At 35.5% G+C, this 20,888-nt stretch overlaps 1 protein-coding gene across 10 annotated transcripts in view; it reads left to right on the top strand.

Moving 5' to 3' along the window:
• Positions 1-20,888, top strand: part of FRYL (FRY like transcription coactivator) — a 153,709-nt gene that overhangs the window by 127,462 nt on the left and 5,359 nt on the right. For all 10 annotated transcript variants that reach the window (XM_068680301.1, XM_068680302.1, XM_068680297.1 and 7 more), the window contains 7 exons: positions 876-1,079; positions 1,966-2,133; positions 6,637-6,890; positions 7,850-8,057; positions 10,038-10,187; positions 13,322-13,420; positions 17,831-17,899. In XM_068680301.1, the coding sequence (XP_068536402.1) occupies positions 876-1,079; positions 1,966-2,133; positions 6,637-6,890; positions 7,850-8,057; positions 10,038-10,187; positions 13,322-13,420; positions 17,831-17,899 (1,152 nt within the window). The remainder of the gene's footprint in view (positions 1-875; positions 1,080-1,965; positions 2,134-6,636; positions 6,891-7,849; positions 8,058-10,037; positions 10,188-13,321; positions 13,421-17,830; positions 17,900-20,888) is intronic.

Here is a 20,888-nt window from a genome sequence, read left to right as displayed (position 1 = left end):
TTTTAAGATCTGGATGTCACATAGTATGTTGGATGTTTGCAACCTAAGTATGCCAGCCTTAAAATGTGAAAACTAGAAAGGATCCAGCTGTTGATGTTTAGGGTGCTTTCCATAAAATTGATGCAAAGTAACTGATAGAACAATTAATGAAGATAGTTTTTCTGCAGCTTGAAAATAATTAATGTTGATGATGCTTTGTCAGTTGAATGTGGTCACTTTAGATTCATGTGTGTTAGTTAAAAGAATCTCATCTAATGTTTGTGGCTTTACATGTTACACTAGAAAAATGTATCATAAGCATGCTGGTTTTGGTGTTCTGTCATCAGTTTATTTTTAATCAGTCTCCCATTAGAAAGAAAAATTATTTTAAATACTAGCTTTTTGACTAAAGCTTTTTTCAGAGCTTGAATCAGTCTTTTACTGTTTGCAAATCCTATGTAATAAAACATTTTTCCCTGGTTCTAGAGTATCTTTAAGTGTTTGTCCTCGTTCTTTCTAATTATATGTGTTTTCCTTTTTGCTAACCAGGAGCTGCAGGTAAGTTGCAGCCTGGTGCCCTGGCTTGTTCATGTGTTGTTGTCTGTGGTGTGTTTGTACTTTCTAGTCAGAGACATAAAATAGTACTGATATAGGTTATAGATTAAGCTACTCCCCAAGATGATAATCAAAAGAATTCTACTTCATTTAGCATATATTTTAATTTCTCTACAAACATCATTTAGCAAGGCATTTAAACTTTTAATAAAATTAAAGGGCTGATTGAAACTCTGTTCATAATGCATTTCGTACTTGTGTTGTCTGCGTTGCATTTGTATATTAATTTTATATGTATGAGTTTCAAGATAATATATGTCTGCGAACTTTTTTTATTACAGGGTGAAAGCATGGACAACTTCAACTGGGGTGTTCGTAGGCGCTCTCTTGACAGTATTGACAAAGGAGACACACCGTCTCTTCAAGAATGTCAGTACTCTGGTAGCACACCCAGCTTGAACTTGACCAACCAGGAAGATACTGACGAGTCTTCAGAAGAAGAAGCAGCACTGACTGCAAGTCAGATACTGTCTCGATCACAGATGGTAAGTTACTTACTGTGAAAGGAATCTGAGAACCGAAGATTTTACCTGCATTTTTAGTGACTAAGTATGGCTCACACTTCTCATCCAGAGGAACAAAGGCCTTGAATAAAACTAATATGTCTATGCTACTTTTTCACTTTAACATCACTGAAGGTAAAGAGTTAATTTGCTAGTGGTACATAACAGATTTATAGTTTTAGTAAATAACAGATTTATAGTTATAGTAAATCAATGATCTTTTCAGTGCCTTTACACTTAAAACAATTGTTCGAATATAAGTGTAAAATTGCATGTTACACATGAAGTATGTGTCTTTGTGGATTCTTAGCTTCCGAAAAACACTAAAAATATTAAATGAAGAAAAGAGCAGTAAGTGATTCCATGAGAGCCACAATTGTGTTAAACTATTGAAATTGCTAATCTGGTTGTGCATTTTGAAGTGTGTGTTACGTATAAATGAGGAAAATCAAGAACATAGGCTATTCAGAAGTCTCTCTGCATAACATAAATGAATTAGGAAGAAAGGTGGGAGAAAAGGGAGCAGTAAAGGTAGTATGCCCTTTTTCAGGCTTGAGGTAAAGTCTGCATTATTTCCCATAACAAAGAGCTCTGCTGATCAGTGCTTTGTCTAGAAATTTACCCGTGCCAAAAACCTTTCGGAAGAAAGGAAGTTATTTTCAGGATCTCAGGGATAACTTCAAATTTGTCTTTGAAGTTAAATGTTGCAGAAATGTATGTGATGCTTGCAGTGTTTTTAGTATCAAGTTGTTAAGCTTGTGAATAAATGCAAATAGCTAACCATACTGAAACAGACTATTTTAAAACTAATGTTTCTTTTTTCTGTTATTTATGTTTGATGAATTGAAGAATTTGTTTCTTTTCTTAGTTAAACAGTGATTCTGCCATAGATGAAACAATATCAGATCATGCTGGTTTATCACTTCAGTCTCAAGACTCCACTAGCAGTGTGGGAACAGAAGAGGTGCTTCAAATCAGAACTGAGACCCCAAGTTTGGAGGCTTCTCTAGATAACTCTAGCAACCAGCTGCCTGAGGTGGGGAGAAATGTGGGCTGGTGCATGGCTGATTTGGGCTCCTTCTAGTGTTTAGTAGCAACTTTTGCTTTCTTTTCGACTGAATTTTCATCTGTTACATTGATTGTTTGATTTGCTTTTAATATTTCTAACCTGTTGGAATGTTCTTAAAAAATGTTCCCTCGGAATGAAAACTACACGTGATGGACTCAGGGAGCTTACCACAGGTTAAAAATATTCTTGAAGGGCTGATAATGAACATTTCATGGTGCCAAATGATAATAGGCTAATATTCATGATGCTTTTCCTTGATATGGTTGAAATCCTCCTTGAGCAAAATTTTCTTTCAAATACTTTTTATTTCCTTTGTTTGCTTTCTTTGGGTTAATGTGATTGGTGCTATGTGGGAATAAAACCTCAGGCCAGCTGTGTTAGCAGTTGGTTCAATTAAATAATCCTTTAAAAAGGACCACAGATGCTAGTGGTATACTTTTTTGGAAAAGGCCTGTGTGGAGTGAGACAGTTTTCAAGCTAATGGCCGCCTGCAAATCTGTGAGTACTTCAGTTTTTTGTTTTTTAAAATCTTTTGAATAATTTAATATAGCAAAACTCAATTGAAATAACTATAATCTGCTACATTTCCTATGATATTTAGCAGTTGTAGGTAAAAACTCAGTATGTTGGCTTTTTTCTTTTCCTCCATAAATTTGAAGTGGCTAGTTTTAGGTGGACTTTTTATCACTTCATTTAAAAAATACTGATGGGACTGGCAATCTTATTTTTTTTTTTGGTAAAGCATTGCTAATCCCTACTTTAACAGAACATTCAGTTTCAGTGAGTTTTTCAGAAAACTAACCTATCCCTATATACATTTGAATAACCGTTAGTGTACATTTAAGAATGTCTTCAACCAACTTGGTTTAAGCATTCCTAGTTCAACTAACTGGGGTTTCTGAACAAAGGCTATAGTATAACTGTTTGCTACTTAGAAAAACACTGTTTTAGCAAGCGAACCACTTAGCTAATTTAAAGAAAATAATTGAAAGAACAAAAAACATATTTCAGAGGGGAAGTGTGAGTGACTGCTATCCTGTGGTAAAATCTTCACCTTCTAGAAATGTAATACTGTGACTTCCATAAAGCAGCTTTTCCCCACATTTTTCATGTTTTGCCATTGGAATATGGTTATATTGCAGTTGATAAATTGTTATAAAAACTCAATTTTTTTTAGAGCATCTGTGCTTAGATTGCCCATCAGGCTGTTCTATTACCGTTACATCTGTTTATCTACAACTACATTTTTGTTCCAGAGGAGTTTTGAGTGATGAAGAACCCGTAATCTAGATTAGTATTTTTCCAATATACGTTGATGTGTTATTAAATCATTCCTTTAGTAAAGGGAGAAGCAAGATATAAGTTTTTGTTGCTGTTATTTTGTGTTATTTTTAATAGAATCAAATTCACCACAATAGAACTTTTCTTTGTTGTTTGCCCATGTGGTACATTCTTAGCTGTAACTCATTTTTGTTTTCTTATTTCTTACTAATGCTGCCTTTAAATTTGATTTCATTGTTCTTCTGCAGCTCCCTTTATAAGATCACTAAATGTTTGATAATCCAAGTAAAAGCACTCATGGGAAAAAAAAAAGTTGCAATATTTTATTAGAAATATTGAAAACGTTAAAAATAATTAATACCTTTAAATTGGGCCATAAAATTGTTTCATGACTAAGCATCATCAAGCAAAAAGTGCCATATCAGAAGCAACAGCTGATAAGTGAGATTTTTTCTTCATCTGTGCAATGAAAAGGCTGCACTGATGGTATAGTTAAAGGTCAGTGTATTTCATAAATAAATTCACAGAAATAGACATATGCCCTCAATGGTACAGAAGTCTGTGAATATCAATCAGGATCTAGGTCTGTAACGTAAGACTCTATTGCACTTTGCTGTGTAACAGGAGCTCTATATATTTACCTCAGAGTGTGTAGTCAGTTAATATAGTCCTCTATCTATGACTGAAAAAAAACAACAATGTTAAAACTGAAAGCAGAAGCCTTGTGTTTCATATACAGCATGTGTGGATTTGGGAGTTTTTTGTCATTGCTCTTTATTCATAGTGCCTCACAGTGAACTTTTAAGTCAGCAGTTTCTTTGAAATTTCAATGAAAAAATAATGTCATTTTTAGATTGCTTTTTAAATTTTAAGCCTTGCATTTAAGGTGCTAGATTCCATGAGAAAAAAATTACTCGTGGTATTTTGAGTTTGTTCTTGGGACCTTATATGGTTGATAGAGTTTGATGAAGTTCAGGCAGTAATAAGAGTTTGACATTATCTGGCTATACATGTATGGAGCTCCCTTCTGGGAAGGGACTCAGCTGTACAGACTGATGGGAAGATTGGTGCAATGCATAAGGGAAAAATATTGGCTGCAAATGCATACGAATGTAATTTCTAATTGTGATGTGTTCCACGTTTATTTTGTGCTTTTTAGAATATGGGATTCGGTCAAACACTCAAATTTACCTTTCCACAAGAATTAGCTGTTTAGTTTATTGCTAAAATTCTTTCTTTTGACAGAATGAGCTTGAAAATATACGTACTATCAACCTGCTTTGAAAAATTCTTAAAGCCAGGAAAAACAAATTTTGTTCTGAATTCTTGAACTGTGCAACTCACAGTGTGGTGCCGTTCTTTTTTCCTGTGCTTATACACTTGATGTATAGCTATTTCAATACAGGCATTTCATTGCACATCAAGTGTCTGTTACAGAAATTTTTTTTATACAGGTATATATTTATCAAAATTTGCCTGAAGTAGAATAAATGAAGCTATTATTCAAAAACAAGCGTGTGTGTGTGGGCTGGTTAGATGCAGTTGAATTCCTTGTTTCTCTTTATAGGGTTGCTAAAGAGTTAAGTAAATACTTTATTCTAATGTGTTTGGATAATTCCCAGTAATAGCATGTTTCTACAAAGAAGACAAAATGTTTTACATTCCAGTTAGCAATTTATGGTTCAGCTTACAAGAATATCTCAATTTTGAACAATAACCTTTACAAGCTTAAGCATATGAAAGTTTCTTACTAAAACAATTCTCTATTTTATTCACCTGTAGTGTAGATTTATGAAGGAATGGTTTACTAGAAGTAATTTCCATTAGGTTCCATGGAGTTATCAGCTATATAGATCATATTAAATCATGCTTTTAAGATCCTTTTAAGTGTATCATTCACTGACTGTTGGTAATGTGTTAACATCTATAAAGGAATGAACCACTGCTTCCATCCAAGTTATTTTGCTGTGCTGTTGTAAAAATGCCTGGTGTGCCCATGTGCTGCTTGGTGCAACAAAATAGCTGGTTTGTGCAGTAAAATTCCAGATCTAAGTTGGACAGAAGAGGCATTAGAAGTAGGGTCACTAGCTGTGTCAAAAGACAGCAGTGACACATGTAGAAATGTAACAGTCAAAGTGAGATAATATTAGGACCACCATGAAATAAAATTATGTAGCTCTGTTTAAAGCTGAATTGTCTGTTCCTCTAGTATACGTGTAGTTATTTGTCAAAGGATATGTTTAGACTGACGAAAGCCATGAAATGATGTGTATGCTTAGAGGCTGCCCAAAAGTTTGTTCACTAGTCATCATTATGTAAGCAGAGGTAGAACAACACGTTAAGAATTAAAATGTGCGATAGTTTGTGCCTTTAGGAAACAGCAGTTACAGGAAGGTGTCGTTTTTATTCCACAGAAAAATCCAGTAAAATGTTTCAGATGGATTCATCATAAATTAACTAAATCTAAGTTCATCTGTTGAATAAAGTAATTTTAATGAATATAATGATGCTAATGGAGGGAAAGAGAAGGGAGAAAGGGTCAGTCTAATATTGCCTTACTGAGTTTAAAGATCATCTGCTTGTTATTGCTAGTGATCAAAAGTCTTCGTTCAGAGATTCAGAGTTAAACCCTTAAAGCTTCCCATTTTAATAATAATAGCAAAATAACAGAAGTAGTAGAATGTCCCTTTCCATTGTTCTTCTGTTACCTGTTATTCAGTTATGGTTTAAGAACTTGTTCAAAAGGAGAGTAGAAAGGAAAAGAAACTTTCTGTAGTGGTAACAGACCTCAGAGGCAAACACTGAGGTAGTGATTTTGGTCCTTACTTGGACAAGTAAAACATGAAGGTCTTGAATGTATTTGTTGTGATCTAAATATGTTTGAGGCTATTTGCACATACTCTTCAGGGAGCGTTGTCCTAGCAGAATTAATGTGTCTGAGACATTGTATTTGCTATTAATAAGTCATATTCTAGAATAGTCAACTTAATCATGTTACAAACGTTAAAAATAGACTACTTGGTTTTGGACAAGTTAAACTGAACAATCCAAAGAGATGAATGTTTAAAGTATAAATGGAAATACATAAATACATTTGTTTTTATCAGTCTGTTACTTTACTATAATAAAAGCTGTTAAGAAAGTGTAAGCCCTGATGATAAAAGTAATAAAGTTCTGTTTGATTCACAGGAAGGCAGTTCAGCAGTAAGGGATGAACAGGTTAGCACTGCTAGTGAAGACACTGGGTCATATCTACTACAAGAGCAACAGGACTGTCTGGTCTGTCATGAACCTCTTGAGTTGGAAGAAACTCCAGAACTGGCAGAGCCTGCAGCTCCAGAGAGCTATTCTGAATCTATCTGTGAAGAGGATGTCACTCTTGCTTTGAAAGAGCTGGATGAGAGATGTGAAGAAGAAGAAGCTGACTTCTCTGGTTTGTCTAGGTCAGACTTATATTAATTCTAACTAATAGAACTTGCGTGTTATCAATGCATGAATCAAGGTAATTTTTCTTATGGCACGGTTTCTTTCATCAATCCCACAGTACAGGCATCTAAAACAGTGCTTGCCCATCTGACTAATGATTGTTTTTGCCTATTAAGCAAATAAACTCAGTAATTTTCTGATGAGAGAAATTTTTCTCTGTTTTCTCTGTTATTTATGGTGTAGGGAAAGCAGCTGTGCACGAAAAAGATGAAAATACTTGAGTAAAAGAAACGTATCATTCCTTATAATACAGAACATTTTAACAATTAAATTAATAGTTGTAATTAGTAATATTGATTAATTCATAGTTTGATTTTTTTTGAGGTTTAGTGCCTAATGGAAAGTATGATCGCAAAATGCTCTTAAAACAAAGGCCTGTTAAATTGATTGCCCATAAAAATGAAAGTGTTCCAATCTATCTCCATTCACTCAAGAGTATTACTTAAGACAGTTCTAAAGTATTATTGAACTGGCAAATGATGGTTTATCTTAAGGAAAGCTAGAATTTGTTATAGTGGTGGACTTTATGTTTAGATAAATAAAAATTCAAAGCAATGAATATTAATTCTGTTATTGAGGGCACAAAAAATGTCAATTTCTGAGTGGTATGCATACATATGTAGTGCTGTGTATAGCTATCTGTAACCTGCAGATAACCCTTTGTCTGTGCATAGGAATAGCATGTTTTAATAAATGTTGGAGGTACTTGAAGTTATAAATGACTTTTTATATTTCTATAATGCAGTAGAAAAGGTTTTTTTGTTGTTGTTGTTTTTGTTTTTTTTTTTTACTTTACTCTTTTCTTGGTTCATAGTTACCTTAGTTGATTAATTATTTATTTTACAAAACACAATATTGAAGTTTTATTTTTTCCTGAAAATTTACTGAGGGGTTAACTTGTGTTTGTTATTCATAGCCAAGATGAAGAAGAACAGGACGGTTTCCCAGAAGTGCAAACTTCCCCACCTCCTTCACCATTTCTTTCTGCCATATTGGCAGCTTTCCAACCAGTGGCATATGATGATGAAGAGGAAGCCTGGCGTTGCCACGTCAATCAAATGCTATCAGATACAGATGGTTCTTGTGCTGTCTATACATTTCACGTCTTCTCAAGATTGTTTCAGGTCAGTGAATTGCAAATTCATGGTTAGTTGGTTGAAGTCCATTCCTCCTGCTTTCAAAACTATTCTTCCCCTCTGTAACTGCAAAAGATGTTAAGACTGGTAGCAAGAAGCCTTAGAGAGCAAATCAAAAATGGACGAAAAAACAAAGCAACAAACAAACAAAACACATTACTAAAAGTAGATGTCATATACTACTTTTCCATATCTTCTGTATTCATTGCCTGAGAGAGTTAGATCCTGCTCAGGAAAAAAGAAAAAAAAAGATATTCAGTATTTCTTCTAAGTTCTTAGTTCGCATTGTGTTCCTTTTTTTATTTTATGAACATCACCCAAGCTCTGTGCTGATTACAGGATTAATGATTTCCTCCTGGGTTTTCTATGGGGCTCAGTACTGTGGAATCACAACATGGCAAATACTAATGAATTTATCTTTCATCTGTCTTGTGAGAAAAGGAGTTTTTCTTGAATTGAAACACCAGGAGATCCATTAAAGCTGGAAGTTTCAAATGTCTCTGAAGTTACATTTACCTCACAGATTTAGCATCCAACATGAAATGTCTGTGATCTCATTTTTCTGGCTCCCTTCTCCTTGTGTTTAGGGGATGCGTTTTTTATGTTTTCAAAGTGGGACCACTTAGATGTATATTATTGTTGGCAATTTCTTATGAGGATGGGAGGAGTACAATTATGCCATTTTATTTACAGGCAAAATGCCAAGTGAGCTAATAGCAGATGCAGTATTACAAACCAAGACCTTCTGTCTCCAACCCTTTCTTATTTCTCCAGAACTAATTTTGCCTGCTGTTTGGTATGCCATAATAAACTTCTCAGTGAACGGCTTACTTTGTTTTACCACACTACTCTACTACCATTTTATCCCATGAGCAGGTTTAGGGTCAGTACCACGAAGTAATTTGTGTGAGGAGATCATACTCTGCCTTATTTACAGAATAACCCCTCCCTTTTTTTTTTTTTAGTAGAATTAAGCATTTTGCCACAGTGCTGTGAAATTTCTCTTACTAGCTTTAGACTTCTGACATCTTGCTTTATCTAGATATCAGGGGTTTAATTTGTCTGTATAACAGCTAAGTTTAGCAGCTTTATACAACCATTCATTTTTTGAAAGTGGTGAAAATGGAGTGTTACACAGATAGCACTTCATATTCTCTTATACTCGTTAAAGAGGGCACTAGAAGAAAAGGCAAAACCTTTTATGGCTTGACAGAGTAGCCATCAGTCAGCTGGAAAGGCACATTCTCTGGGAGAATGGGAAGCAGCAACACAAGGCTGAAGTCTGGGCAAAGATGCATTCCTGAGAAGTTGTTACTGAGCACAAAGAAGGGTTAAAATAATAAAATGAGACGCTGGAGGCCTTGTTTGGCTGAGCCTTTCCATTCTGCCCTCCTAACTGTGTTTAACTTTGCAGCCATAAATATCTTCATATAACTTTATTCTACATGTAACTTTCTACATTTATGAAATAATGTATAGCAAAGTGTCAGATTAGGCCATGCCTACAGTCGGTGTAATTTAACATGTTATACATAGGACTGATTTTTGAAGAAGGTGAAACACCTTGCAGGTGACAGTTTTTGACACACATGATACTACACAGGTCTTACCCTGACTCATAAAATTCTTTGTATAACCTTCTGGAACACAAGCACTTGAAAATCAATGGAACTACTATTTGTACTGCACAAAGACAAGTAGTCATTGAGATATCCTGATGTTAAAGAACCGGATATGAAAGGAATAATTATCTTCTTAGTTACATGCTGTTTTCTTTTACTTACTCATGTATTACTTTTTTAGAGCTAGTTTTACATAAATACATGAATTATATATTACTTTGTATGTTAATGTCTAAAACTATGCTGTCATAATGGAAATTGGCCATGAAATGCTTAATCTGAAACACCGTATGAGGAGAATAGTGCTATAAAGTTAATGTGTTTTTTTTTCTGATTCGCTTTCTAGAGCATTCAAAGGAAGTTTGTTGCTATAACAAATGATTCGGTCAGCTTTCTTGGTGAAAGTCTACAACGCATTGGAAAGAAATTTAAAAGTTCACTGGAAGTGATGATGTTGTGTTCAGAATGCCCAACAGTCTTTGTGGATGCAGAAACGGTAAAAATCTCAAATTTAATACTTAATACAAGTCTACTTACACATTTTTATGTAAAATATAAAATGATGATTTAACATTTAAAAAACAGCAATGCTTGGGAACATTGTCAAAGGTTTGAATAAAATGTTAGATACATTTTTGCCTTTTGAAAGGTTGTGCTCATATCGGTAATTGAAACATTATCTGAACAATTATGTAAAAAAAAAGGATGCTTTTTAATAAATAAAATTAGAAAGGAATTAAAATATTAATTGGCACTATGAATCTTAAGCACTTGAAAACAAAAGTATTAAATACATTTTCTTAAAAAAAAAAAAAAAAAAAAGCCACCCACAACCCATAAAAAACCTCCAGCTTTAACAGTGAGTAAACTGATTAGATATTGTTTAAATTCCCTTGCTGTTCTTCAACTTTCTTGCTTGTTCATATTTATTCTGTATCCCTTTTTTTCATCTTGTTCAAAAACCACTTACCCCGTAGCATCATTGCCTTTTTTGTGTTGTCTGTGCACATATTCTGTGATGCCTGAAAAAGACTTTCTGACTAAAAGTAATGAAACCTTTGAATGGTTTGTTGTTATGCAAGTTGAAATCTTGGGTTATAATAAATACTGATGTGAGAAACCAGCTCAAAGTTTTGGGGCAGTCAAAACAAAACAAAACTGCTAGTGTAATTAAGAAAAGAGACGGCAAAACAAAATACATCATTAAGCTAATGTACATATGCCTGATAGTCCTACATCCTGAATGTTTTAGGTAGTTCTTGTCCCCTGCTCCCAAATAATAGTGTTGAACTGGAAATGGTTTCAAGAAAAATCAGAAGGATTATGAGATGTGTGGAATGACTTCCATATAAGAAAGACATGAGTATGCAAGATTTTTCAGCCATTTAGGAGATAATGTTAGCTGTACATAAATGTTTGTATAGCTGCCGTATTTGATGTTGAAAGGGATCAAATTAAGCCAGCAGTGGCTTAGAAAACACACAAAACCAAAGAGAGGTGGTTCTTCATAATCAGTATCTGAAACCCCAGGCTTCTTTATAGCATAGTGTTCATGTCTTCAAAAAACAACTAAACAAATTCAAGAAAGAAATAGCCCTGAGTAGATTTTTGAATACATACAGCAACATGTTGTTAGAGGCTAAGAAAGCATTCTGGAACAAATGAGCAAATTGTTCACCACGTACTTGCCCTGTTTCGCCCTTCCTTAAGCAGCTGCTACTAGCTGTTGTCAGATGGGAGGCTGAGGTAGATTGATATTTGGCCTGCCCCAGTATTAGGCTCTTCTCTTGACCTGCTTTTTTCCTTGTTGCTAAGGGGCATCTCTGCTCTTTTGCTCTTACTTTGGAATATGGGAACTAAAAGAGCATGATAAGGACAGTGCATTTCAAGGGAACCAGGCATAATATGTTTTAACTTATGCCACTTTAAAAGCACTATAAATGAACCGAAAAAGAAATTTTATTTTGGATAAGAGGACATAAGAATAGCTATACCAGTGCATATTTAGAACAGCATGGGTGTGTACATATATGTATATTTATGTATGTATGTATATATAATGCTACACATAATACAATATATACATATATAGAAGTATACACAAGTGTGTGATAATTTTACTCTGCTCGGCAGCTGAACTCTACCACAAATGCTCTCTCACTCCCCTGCCCAAAGGAAAAAGGGGAGAAAATATGATGGTAAGGGCTAAAGCGTTGAGATACAGACAGGGAGACCACTCACCTGTTGTCGTTATGGGCAAAACAGACTCAGCATAGGGAGCTTAATATAATTTTTAACCTATCTAGTGGGCTAGAACAGTGAGAAACTAAAAGCAAACTAAAAACACCTTACCCCCAACCACTCTCTTTTACCTCCCCCCCGAGAGGCGGAGGGGAACGGGAATGGAGACTGCAGTCAGTCCCTAACACTTGGTCTCTGCTGCTCATTCATGGCCACTCATGGCCCCTGCTCTAACATGGGGTGATGATTTTGTGATGTCTAGTCATGCATGCAAGAGTGACATTTGATTCAATTTTGGCCTTTGAATCATTCAGAAAGTAGTTTTCAGCAGAAGGATGTCCCGTTAACCTCAAAGCACTGGTTCACAAGTGATTCTGTCCTCTTGCTGATTCTGGCTGCCCAGTGTTTTCCTTGCATTTCTATGTTGTTGCACACGTTGAGTACAGACTGGAGTTGTGCCACAGAGCCATAATTTGCCTTTCAGCTGATGTGGACATTGAGGCTGGGAGTAGAGTGTCTTAGTGTGGTGGCAGAGCAATAGTCTTGGAGCACTTGGAAATACATGTTAGCATCATTCCCAACCCTACAGAGTAACTGGGGATGCTGTCACTCCCTGTGCCACAATTTTTTAATTACAGCCTTGCACATGCACCTGCAAGCTAATCAAGAGGTACCAGGCACCAGGGATTAGAGATAAGAACAGGACTCTTAATGTGTGCAAGGGGTGACCAGTGTGAGCAAGAAAGCACCGTATTAATGGCATGATTATTACGGGAAGCAATAGGTGAAGGATTAATAAGAAAACCTAAACTAAGCGGAAAAACAGCTCCAGGGAGAAACGGTGTACAGTAAAGCTGAGGTAGCAGAGCCTGAGGGGAAAAAAAGAGATTTTGAAACTAAAGAAAAGGGGGAAATTCACTAGTGGTAGAAAGTTCTTCAAATATCCAACAGTTTCTGCTTTGACAGTTCCTGGCTTGTAGAGGCTGAAGCCTGTGCTGGTGGTATAGTTTGCATATTGAAAAGGGGGAGTAAGTCTCACTGGATGCTCACTGGTTGCTACAGGAGAAATCCAGCAATATGCTTTTCTTGTTGCAGAGACTATCCTATTTATGCTAGCTGTGTGTCTGACAGAAATTACTCTTCTTTTTGAAAAAGCTAGAAACCCCTTTGAAATCGCTCATTCAGTTGTTGACTAGGTAATGCCCTTATTTGGGGGTCAAAACAGTTCACTGCTTGAGCTGACCCAGCACTAATTCAGAGTATGTATCTAACTGATTTTAGTTTGATAGCTTTTTCCAAGTGTGGCCTTGAAATTTCATATTATATAATTATTTAAATATTGGACTATATAGATTATAATCAGATGCTATCTGACTTTTTATCTTTCAGCTAATGTCTTGTGGCCTGCTAGAAACATTGAAGTTCAGCGTTCTCGAGCTCCAAGAACACTTAGATACCTATAATGTCAAAAGAGAGGCTGCAGAACAGGTGGGTCTGTTTTGTATATCAAACCAAAAAACACTAGAACATATTCATTGAGGAATTGTTCCAGATCTTTATCCCTCAACACAGATACCTCAAGTAAACTGTATAAAATCTGAATTAAAATCCTGTTTCTTAATACTGTTCTGTGTGTAACCTGAACCTGTTCCTTTTTCTTGTTACGTGTGACTTGGTTTTGTTGCATGTAATTCTGGAATTGACTTGGAATATATAACATTGCATAAACATGCTAGAATTGGGAAAAAGGATTAATGTTTAACATGAATATATATATATTTATTTTTCTTATGAAAGTACCAGCTTTCTTGATTAGGCTGGCAGAGTGGTATTCGCCTCCAGGTTAAGACATGTATAGATAGTTATCCGTATGCCAATGAAGTGCCTTAACACCCATGGTATTCAAGGATCAAGTCAATAGAGTAAAAGAAACCAAAAGAGAGCAATGTATTTTATCCTAATGTAGATATCAACTTGCTGCTCAGCTGAGGTCTTTAGATGACTTTATATTGACTGACTCCACTGACAATAACAGGGGTTTAACAAGCAACATTAGGTCTCTCATCCTGGAACTGGATGCCATTTGAACTGGCATTTATATCAGTTATTTAGAAAAACATGTTTAGTTTTCAAGGTATATGCTAGCAGTAGTATCTTTTGTGCAAAGAAACAAAAATTTTAAAAGTTGAAAATTTCTGTAGCAACAGTATATGTATTTTTTTTTCTGAACCTTTGTGTGAAGCTTAGGAAGGAAAATAATAACGTCAGAAAACTGAAACAGGTAAGATTTCTATTTCAAGAAACAAAAGAAAACATAGATCTACAATCTGTTTTGCAGGTTACAGAGAGAGAATATATGAGGCTTTTGCTGTAGAGAGAAAATGATCCTTAGGAAAATTAAACATGCATTTGAAGGAATTTATTACTGATGCCAGCAGCCTATCTCAGGCAGTGACAGTGGCCACGCAGGCAAGTCTGAGTGATGCAGAACAGAACCAGAATTCTAAGTCATGGCATCTTGGCAGAGCTGTGTTTTGCAGGACAAGTGTTTCCCTGTTTCTTGATTGCACTGAGATTATTAAGAAGCTGCGGCCTGTGCCTTGTAAAGTTTGCTGACAGCTGATCTGTTGACTAGAAAAGCCATCTACTTTTTTTTGTGGAAATGTAGTTTCCTCAAAACCAAGGCTAAAGCATACCACACAGCATTGTGTTAATGGAGATGAACTGCTTTTAGGACCCAAGCCAGTACTTCTACAGAAGAGATGCTGCATTTTTTGCCCTGCTATTTAGCAATAACAATTTGTTTGGAGACTTAATTCATGAGGTCTGATATAATGAGCTATGTTTTGCCATTTAGACTTAATCAGAAACAAAGCCCTCATCTAATGACCAAGATTACCTTATTCCATATAATATTTAATGTTTGACAACCTCCAGTGCATAAGTCCTGTAAGAAAACTATGTATTTCTTTCCTCATTTTAATGAGAGCCCAACTGAGGCTAACCGATTTGCAACATAGACAGGAAGGTTGAGGCAGAGTAATGAGAGAGGAAGTCAGGTGTGTGGAGCAGTGGCCTTCCAGACATTGAGGAGTTCAGCTTATGTGTACTCCTCATTTAGCCTACGGTTTGTCTTGGCAATAAGAAATAGTCTTGTTTTGTTTATTTGTCTCAAAGGGTGATGAGTTGAAATTGTTTGTCTTTTAGATGGCTGTGAATTCACTTATTTTTAACTAGTTTTGCTCTGCAATGTGTCATACAAATATAAATCCATGCTGGATCTTACGAGCTTATTTACATTTTATTTTACTTTGGATATCAGTTTGGTGGCTGCTGTCATTATGTCATTGTGAAAGAATGTTTTTTTCTGTAGTGAAGCTGTCAGAAGGGCGTCTCGTAATGTTTCTGTAGTCAGCTTGTCTTCTGCCACAGTATTTCTGAATGACTGGAGCAAGAAAAAGGTTTCTCTGGATCAAAGGAGTTGTGAAATAGCTGAGAGCATTTTGCCAGCTTTTTTCTTTAATCATTCATAAATAGAAAGAAGCAGTACCATGGAGAAAGATTTCTTTAGTTCTTAGTCCTCAATTTTTGTGTGTATTACATACTATATGTAGACCAAGTGTCCTCCAGAACTAATTCTCAGATGTTTCACTTGTTTTCTTACTCTATCCTACTGAACAGAATATAGGGAATGACTGAAAGAGACATTCTCAAGTTAATTTTTTTCTTGTAATTTCAACCAATTGTGACACATATCCTGTTTAATCTGAAAGTATTAAGGCAAAATACGTAATGAGCTTGTTGCAAATCCTCATTTTTTTTCTTAGAAACATGCAGAAAATTATCATACTATGCTGGTTGGGATATTGTCTAATCAGGTACATACAAATTAACAAACATTTAAATAAATAAAATTCACATCTAGTATCGTCTGGAATTGACCACGGGAAAAATCTTAACATTAACCTTCATGAAAAATTGTTACTTAAAATTTGCCATAATAGACACTGTTTGTCAATATCAGTGCTGTGTACAGTATTGGCATTCCCATTCATGTGAATCGAATTCAAAACAGTAAGAGGCTTGGGCTGCAATTGCTTGAAACTCTTATCTCTGCACTGAGGTAAGAAGGGTATCTGTAATATACAATTTGGGGGGGTGTCTGCCTTAGGGGTAATCTGGCAGACCAACCAAGAGGAATCACAAACTTCCCTATCTTACATTTTTCACCCTACGCTTTTGTAGGAGTTACCTGAGGAAAAACAAATTGGTGTAAAGCAAACATAAAAAGAAGATTATTTTGTCACACAATCTATTTTTGATCCTAAAGAGAAAGGTTTAGGTCTTTCTGCAGTGCTGAACATACATTCTTTGCAAAAAAAATAACAAATCAATTTTGTCAATGTTCTGGTGACACTGTGCTATTCTATTTCCTGGCAAGGAAGCTGCTTTTGACTTGTATATTAGGGACCAAGATACTGAATCAGATAAATGTAGTAGAAAATACAGGGTTATATATGTATCGTAAAATTCTGGGCATAGCCTTTATTTGAGTCTGGTATTAAGATTTTAAAAAATTTTAAAAGGGCAGGGTGTGAAAACTACTAGCTTCCCTGTTTTTGTTGCAGTTGTTCCAGTGCAAACCTATTCCATTATTACCGATGAATGCTGTCAGATAAAAAGAAAAATGAGGTCTGCTGTGTACGTCGGTATCCATGTCTCTAATTGAAGCTGACACCACAGTGTTTAGAGAATTCCATTTCTCGTCTTGATAAGCACACAGGCCTGGTTAATTCACTAAGTAACCTTTATTAAATTGAGCGGATGGGAAATCACATTTTTCTTTTTCTTGCATCAGACAGAGGTTAGAAAAAGGTCACTAAGATTTCCTGTGAGACTTATGATATAAAGCACATGGTATGCTGAATTATTCTTTCTTGGATGTATAGAGCCCGTTCTTCGTTTCAGAGGATAATCTGCACTTTATCTCAACATGACGTGTTACTGTTTCAGTAATGCCCAAATTACCTCATGCTTGCTGCTGTTTTCACTGTACAGAAGAAGATGCTGAGCACTCTGTAGATGAGATGACAAGGTCACATTGTCCAAGCAGAACATATCTGATCCTGCAGATGCTTTACATTAACACTTTGAAATTTCCGCAGTGTTCAAAGCTAGAAGAAGAGATTATCTACTGAAATTAATAATATTTGTTGTGCGCTATAGGAATTGAAGTTAAATACAGCCTTGTATTTGTGGAAGAGGGTGGAATCTGTGTTCACATTGTGTAATGTGAGAATGCTTCATCTCCCTGGCTTGCATAAACCAGAGGCAATGCTAAACTTCCAATGAAGAATTTGCTTTTTTCATTCCATCTAGTAAAGCTGCACTTGCATCTAGTTACACAACAGAACTGTATTTCCTGCTGTTGTGAAAGTAGTCCCAAGAAATACAGCAGGCTTACTCTGACTCTGTAATTTGAATCAGTGGTATATTTTAAATACTGGGAAATCATGTTGGTGTAAACCTTGTGCAGCCACTAAAGAGAAAATAGGAACTCATTTAATGAATGCCATTTTTCTGCCCCCTTATCTGTGTTTCCATATAACAGTACTCTAATCACAAATTATTTTGAAGTGTGCTATTCCCGTCTGGGATAATGAAGGTACATGAAATTTGCAACAGAAGGGATGCAATAAAAACTGCAAAGTGATACATCAGAACGGAAATCAATAGTGGAAACAACATTGGTGAACAATTGATTTCATATCACAATTTCTTACATACTCTGAGAATATCCAAGACTTACTGAAGTGTCTTAAGCAGGTTTACCACAGTCTTCTGTTTGCTTCATTTCAGAAGACATTTAATCTTGTTTATGTTTTTTTTTTTTTTCAGTGGCTAGATGACTGCAAAAGAACATTTGGTACTGATGATGGTATTCATGGCACTAACACAGATGCCCAGGTAGGTGCATCTCATTTATCTCATTTGTGAGTCTGTGGATATGAGAGTTAAAAACACACTTATATCTGTTGCACAAAAACTCCAACATTTGCAGAGAGATTAAAAATGTATGAAAAGCTTTTCATTTCAGTTATCATACTATCTTTTGGAAACTCAGGTTCTTATGAAGTAGTGGTCTAATAAAATGGGCTGTTTTTAATAAAAGCTGGCGACCAGTCTTCAGTTCTAGGCTTAATAACACTGAGTAGATAAGCAGACTAGATACCATCTGTGTACCAGCAAGTCCACTTTTATGCAGCTGTTTCTAGCAGAAGAAAGATTAGCTTTCTGCTTATAAGCTCAGATAAATTGTCTAGCCAAAAACCTCTACCAAATTTAATATAATTAGTACTATATAAATATGTATGACCTTTCTGGAGCTGTAGTTTGGGTGGAAAAGAACAAGGAATAAAGTAGCAGTATCGCAGGAATTTCATGAAACATTTTTGTCAACATTTTGTCATCTAACAACAACAGGTGAAGTGACCTGTTACTATTAGCTTGATATTTTGTATGTATTTGCATGACATCATCTATGTTTAACATTACTAATTGCTATAGTAAGTGACAGCTTTTCCCTAAGTGGACCAGGGCTTTTTTGTTTAAACAATAGCTGCATCATGTTGACACTGTAGATTAAAAAAAGCAGATCCAACACCTGCCATTAGTATGTGCAAGGAATCTGCCATTCACGTCTGCCTGTAATAAGAACAGTGAAACATGTAAGAAAGAGTTGCAGATAGCAGGCTAGCTCACAGTTTCACAATGACATTTTGACAAAATCCCCAATTCAGGCTAAGGAAGGAAAAAAATTATTCCTTTTGTTTAGTCAAACTTACTCATTAATGCAGTCAGTTAGGTTTCTGCTAGCTACCACTTGCAAGGGCTTTTGCTTTGCCTATGATCACAACATTTGGTATATTTTACGCTTGGTTTACATCTTCGTATACTGACTGGCACATGTTTAGAAATATGTAACAACACTCAGCATTACAAAACAGTACACGTTCTATATTTTGATTTAAAAAGCAGCATTTATGCGTTTCAGTCTGTGTATTCAGTTCTGTGTATTTCAGTTCAGAATGTTGCTTAGATACACTAAGAAACTGTTAAGACATTACCATGATTTAAATACTACTATTCCCACTATATAGTGAGACAAAACAAGAAAGGGAGGGAAAGCCACATGCAGGCTTTCATTCAGCTCGTACAGAAAGTATGCAGCAGTCGGTGAGGCAGTTTTGTCTGTTCCTCCCCAATTCGGCAGTGTTTAAAGACAGCCTCAGAAAAGGTGCTGGGTGACCAGTTCTTACTGATTATTTGTGGGGACCTGCTTTGTTGTTTTTTTTGTTTTGTTTTGTTTTGTTCTGTTTTGGATTTGTTTTTTGGTTGTTTTGTTTTGTTTCAGTTCTAGCCTGTAAGGCATGCTGGCAATTTTTTCTTTATGTGCTCCTTGCACTGCAGGTTCATTGAAAACCATTTTAGCTTATAGTATCCATTGAGGAAGCTGAGTCCTGTTACTCTGCTTCATAAACATGTACTCCTTACATTAGTGAGAAATTTATTCACAACAATTTTACAGTGACTTCACGGAGATTGAGAAGTTACCAAGTGTAAGAGCATTGTTTCAAAAGTGTTTGTAAATGGAGCGTGCTAAGTCTATCCAGTCAACCAGTTAATGCTAAAAATATTTAAGTGTTGTCTGGCTCAGGAAAGCAGGGCTGCAGGGCTGCTTCATTCAACACATATTTTTCATTCATTAACAACATAAGGTTTTATTACTAATTTTTAGCACTGTGGTAAACACAGCTAAGAATAGTGAGGTGAATTCTGTTCTGGCTCATGTATTACCAGCAGTCTTGCAAGTAAACCTAATTATTGAATTTTTGCTATTAGTACGTACATGCAGGCCTGAAAGAATGCATCTGGACACAGGCTACACTGTTCTTACAGGACTGGCAGGTAGAAAAATCAGATTATTTGACAACTGGTCGAGTATTATGTGAAAGTCACTGAAGCAGCATAATGTTAGTCTTAAGGAGAAATCTCTCTTGATTTTTTAGAATAACTGTCAGTGTGACTGGGGGAGGCTTATTTATGGCTTTACAGCAATACTGAGACTTGGCTTGAAGAATACTGGGACTTAATGACTAATTATTAAACAAATATAAACAAATGTTGAATATTATTAAACAAAAAAAAAAATGACCCTGTCATTCCTCAAAGTCTGACTCTCTGTGCTCCATTGGAATAAGTAATAAAATTCTTGTCAACTTCAGCAGTTCAAGATCTTATCTCTTTGCAATGTTGAGTGCATCAAGAGTTTATGCCTATATAATTGTGCTGTGTGAATGACAGCACAGAGTACAGAACAAAAATACACGTTTATAGTTTATTAAGCACACCATAAATTATTATATATATAGTGCATAGTTATGTGCTTAATAAAGCTTAACTGCTTCTGCCTGCTGGAATCAGTTGCATCTTCATACACGTGTGACCATTGCACATGGCTTAAATGCCACCAATATGCTCAAGCTGTACAAAGCACAGAAATTATGTTCCTGTCTCTAGCCTGAGGAATATGTTTTCTGATGCTTTCACTCCCTGTCCCTTTCCCGAACATTTTTCTGAAATTGCTTGTAAAACCAAGTGCAATTTAGCCAAAAAACTGTCACAATGAGATGTTAATAATAAAGTTTAGCAAAATGAAGAATTTTCTAATCTAAAATCTTAAAAACAAGAAAACAAAAGTTCAGACAAAAGTTCAAACAAGAAAAAAAATCAGAATTCAAATTAACATTGCATCTCAAATTAACATTGCAAATTTTAAAAAGCGTTATCTAAGCTTAAACTATAGTGCTACAGAACAAGAAGATGTATCCAGACCTAAACATCCTTGCTTTTGATTTCTTAATTTTGCATACGTTGAAGATTATACACTATGTAA

Source organism: Anas acuta, chromosome 4 (assembly GCF_963932015.1).
Source record: "Anas acuta chromosome 4, bAnaAcu1.1, whole genome shotgun sequence".
In the NCBI taxonomy this organism is placed as follows: Eukaryota; Metazoa; Chordata; class Aves; order Anseriformes; family Anatidae; genus Anas; species Anas acuta.
The sequence above is the reverse complement of the archived record's forward strand: the minus strand, read 5'-3'. Positions and strand labels throughout refer to the sequence as shown.